The sequence below is a fragment of the Anoplophora glabripennis genome, unplaced genomic scaffold, assembly GCF_000390285.2.
Source record: "Anoplophora glabripennis isolate ALB-LARVAE unplaced genomic scaffold, Agla_2.0 scaffold134, whole genome shotgun sequence".
Classification (NCBI taxonomy): Eukaryota; Metazoa; Arthropoda; class Insecta; order Coleoptera; family Cerambycidae; genus Anoplophora; species Anoplophora glabripennis.
The window spans coordinates 377,689-382,206 of NW_019416384.1; the positions used below are offsets into that span (position 1 = coordinate 377,689).

The window sequence follows — 4,518 nt, forward strand, 5'->3', positions numbered from 1 at the left end:
GAAAAAATGAATTTTCATTTGGAAAATTGAGTTTTCAATCGCAAATAACTCAAAAAGTATTGGTTTATCAAAGAAATTGTATGGGACATTTTTTGCTTGAAATTAGTTGCTCTATCGATTCCAGGGATTATTTTGACAATTTATTTTCAACCCCTTCAAAGGGGTAGAAACCACCCCCAGGGTAAAAATATATATCAGCATAGGCTGTATTTTGTTTCTTGAGCTATTCCCCACCTACTGTTCAAATTTCAAGCATATCGATGCATAAGAGCGGAAATCTGAGCTAAAAACATCATAAAATGAAATATTCGTAAATTTAAGGGTTCTAAAATTTTTTTAGCTCAATTTAAACAATGGATTCTTATTCCTCATCTCAAAAACTATAAAATAATGTTTTCTAACATTTGAAAAAACATTTTTTTCAAACGAGAGAAAAAATGTAATTTTTTTTCCAAAAGTATAATATTGAGGCTCAATTTTGAGGGTGTAAATGGGGTGCTGGTGAAATGTGATTATTTTATCCCTTAATCTGTTCTCCTTAAGCTTTAAAAGGCTCTTTTTTATAATTTTTTATCTTTTTTCTACGAGGCGCTACTTAATTTTGTCCATACCTAAGTCTAAATAAATTATAGTGCGGCGTATCGGCAGATGTTTTTTGCTTAATACATTATCCATTAAAAATTACAATTACGTCAGTAATTACTATACATTCCATTTTTTATACAAGAATTTATTCCGGTTTATTTGGGATATCGTGCACGGGCTCCTCAGAGATAGCCCCCCCAGTAGCTGAAAATAAAAATCCAAGGCACGCCCCTGCCGGATATGCTCGACTTGCACGTGGGGGGCGATATTCTTTCCCCCAATATCGATTCCTAACCGACCGACGGCGGTCATTTCCTTGACTCGACTTCGTGGTGACACATATTCGGTTTATCTTCCGTCTGCGGTCACTTCCACCGTCCGCTCTATATAAATACCGGACCGCGCTAGACCGCTTCCTGGTTTGCATTAATTTCGGAGCCGTTTTGTTTTTTATTGGCCCGCCGAGATGGTTGATCGTGCAATTTCCTCCAGACAACGGAGGGTCGGCGTGAGTAAGTGAGTGAGTGACTGAGCTAGTGCAGGGCCGTTCTGTGACTTCTCCTTCCGCATCCGCAGCCATGGACTTCTTGGACGCGGAGGACATCTACTTCGAGATCGAGGAAGAGTTCAACGTAGCCTTGAGAAGGAGGGACAGCGCTCCGGTTTCTGCGGTGGCTGCGAAGAAGGAATGGGAGGACTATTGGGCATGGTTAGTGACAGATTGATTGATTGCGGATGTTTTTTCTTTAAATCGGTTGTGTTGGGCATCCGCGGAATGTTTTTTTGGGAACAAACAGTGCTGCGTGATCGGTTTAAATGAATAATTATGATTATTTTTTTGATTTGCCCGAGTATTTCTGTAATAATAGTTTTTATGCTGATTTTGGAATGTGTAGAAAACTCTTTTATGTCCATTACTTTTTTTTGCGTATAAAGCGTATGGCTTGCCCACACAAATTTGATTTTTTTTCCAGTAAAATGCCATTTCTGTATCGGATAATCAGATACGACAAAATTTTATTAAGAAAATTTCCTCAAAATGATTGTGCAAAATTTTATTTTATAACTTTTCGAAACACGCTTTCCAAATTGCTAGAAATGTTAATAGACTTGATTCTCTGTTGGACGATGTAATTTCTTCTTAAATATTTTGCCCCAATCAAAAGTCTTCAATAAAAAAAAATGTAGGTCATTCTGTACCGACTTCTGTGCATAAAAATGTTTAATCCCAAAACCGATGCAGGACCGATATTTATTCAACCCTTTTTGTGTTCTTTGATGCCGTTTCAATACCATTAGACCAAGCAAATTAAATTTTTACTCGAAAAAAGTCCTACCCGCTAGATTATTGTAAAATTGTCTAAAGGAACATAATACAAGACATCTCTCGTCTCGTGAGTCAAAAACTTTTATTAGCTAACTTTTCTATTTAAACAAATAAGTGAGGAAAACAGTTTTTTCACTTTGCAGGGAAAACCATCAATTTTAGCGAAAAGCGACTCTCAGACAGCTTATAGGGAGTAAAATTATCTACAAAATGAGACTGTAAAGATTTAATTTGCTTGGTCTAATTAGACAGTGATAAGGAATGAGAGGATGCGATGCCAAAACGTTCTGGTAATAATAACGCAGTTTATAAATGTTTAATTCAAAAGTCATAAATACACTTTTTCTGTTTATAACTTTTGATCTAATCAATATTTCTTGACGCTCGAGGGCTAGTTTTGTGGGTCTTTTGAAGACGAAACAAAAGTACTTTATTGTTTTCTCGTGGAAATGAACGGAAAAAAGTTATAAGCGAAAAAGGTGAATTTACGTAAAAATTATACAATTAACCACCCTGTAAACAATCTTCCCCCCATTTTTATGACCGTGAAAACTAATATGTTATTGTACATAATATTTAGCATCTATAGTGATAAATTCAGTTTGCCGAAACAAAAATTCGCGAAATGGTCATTTTCCAGCTTATTTTCCTGGTCTGTCTTATCTTAGTTTGGCATCAAATTTTGGAAAAACTATGTATAATAACTTGTCTTTCCTCTACACAGAATAGGAAATATATTTCTGTGTGCCATAAGCTACAGGTAAAATTAAATTGGATTTTAATTATTTTATCTACCTTAGCTCCTACAGAATAGTAATCCTTATTATATTGGGTAGTTTCTCTAATCTGTCTGCGTCTGGATTGGACTAATGGACTATATTACTATAACGTACTTCAAAAGGTACAAATAGTATCATAAAAATTAATTCAAACTGTGGTTTCCTAAATTCCGAATCTTTTGATTTTATCCCCATTGCAAGTGTGGCTAGTCTTCCGTAATTATTTGCATTAAAATAGTATTTTATGATGTTTTACAACTGAATATTAATACCTAATTTTAGTGGTTCTAAATTGAAAGAGCCTTGGTTTTATTAAAACAAATAATTTAAATGGTTATTGGACTTGTCCCTATAAAACACCGTATACATGTATAGTATGGGGAATATACAAATTATGTTGGTTATCGTTATGTCATATTTTTAATAGAAACACCCCAGTTTGTAGTGTAGTTTCTATCAACGTTCGAAAAAATTGTAGATGTAGAAAAATTAAAATTATTGAATTACTATTTAAGTTGTTTAAAATTCGTTCTATTTTGTAGGTATTACAAAAAATAATGCATGTCTAATTAACAGTTGCTTTTCTTGCTCATATTGCACCAAAGTTGCAACAGCGACCTCAGTATGAGGTATTCGTTACAGTCATTCAATAAGCAAGCCAAGGCTTTCTTTGTTTTGCGTAGGTCGTAACAAAAAAAAATATTTTTTTTATGTAATTGTCTACGTACATGTACGTTGAATTCATTGCTTCGTCTTGACATATGGGAAAACTGTATCAGCAATGCGAAAATGAGTTTTTTTTTTGAGCATTGCCCGAATATACTGTTTTGACTTCATGCGAAACAGTACCTAATGGTTATTAATGTAACGAAATATCAAAACCATCCTTGTCGTAACATTTATTATGTGGAATTTCTTTGTCGAAATGCGAAACATAGTTTTCTACTGAAGTCGCTCACCTACATATTATCATCCTCTTATCGTTGTCTTATCGGTGACAGCTTTAACTTTCTCCTTGTCGTCGTTGTTCTTTTGTCTGTCTTACGGAGCATCGGTGACGCGATAAGGACTGCACGACATTCCTGTTCGACTATGTGTCACATTTTGAGATATCTGCTGGAACAATGCCGTTTATTGTTGTTAACGCTGCGTGTGCCTTGAAATCCCAATTTATCAATTTATGCGACGCCATCGGAATTTCATATGCATCAATATAAATGGAGGGTGGAATTTTATTGATTGGAACGCGGTTTTACGCGGATTGCTTTGTTTTCGGTTGATCGATAGTTGAAATAATGTAAGATGGACCTGTCTACTACGGTTAGCGCAAAAAAACAAGATTAGAACCGTACACACGGACAAGTTTTATAACCAATATAATCTTGTATTTCTTCGGTAGAGCATTGGTCTTTATTTGTCTTGAAAAAAATATATTGGTCAGCTATTAAAAGTGTATGTAAATCAGCGGCACCGTTTCCGTGAACGAATCGCAATGCGGTTTTATGGCTGGCGAGATAAATAGAAGGAAGTAGATAGTCGTCCTGTAATCGGACTTCCTAATATGCATGTGTTTAGACATCCGGTAACAGAAAGGGTTTTCGACAGGCTAAGCTATCGGCATTAGACCAAGCAAATTAAATTTTTGCTCGAAAAAAGTCCTATCCGCGAGATTATTGTAAAATTGTCTAAAAGAACATAATACAAGACATCTCTCGTCTCGTGAGTCAAAAACTTTTATTAGCTAACTTTTCTATTTAAACAAATAAGTGAGGAAAACAGTTTTTTCACTTTGCTGGGAAAACCATCAATTTTAGCGAAAAGTGACTC

The 4,518-nt window shown here is 35.0% G+C and overlaps 1 protein-coding gene across 2 annotated transcripts in view; it reads left to right on the top strand.

Moving 5' to 3' along the window:
* Window positions 1-4,518, top strand: part of LOC108903830 (protein enabled) — a 29,726-nt gene that overhangs the window by 17,751 nt on the left and 7,457 nt on the right. Inside the window, exon 1 of one of the 2 annotated variants that reach the window (XM_018706138.2) lies at window positions 920-1,294. The exons of the other annotated variant lie outside the window; for it this stretch is intronic. Coding sequence (XP_018561654.1) covers window positions 1,164-1,294 — 131 coding nt within the window. The 5' untranslated portion in view covers window positions 920-1,163. Of the gene's footprint in view, window positions 1-919; window positions 1,295-4,518 lie in introns of those variants that run through there. 2 annotated transcript variants of the gene reach the window in all.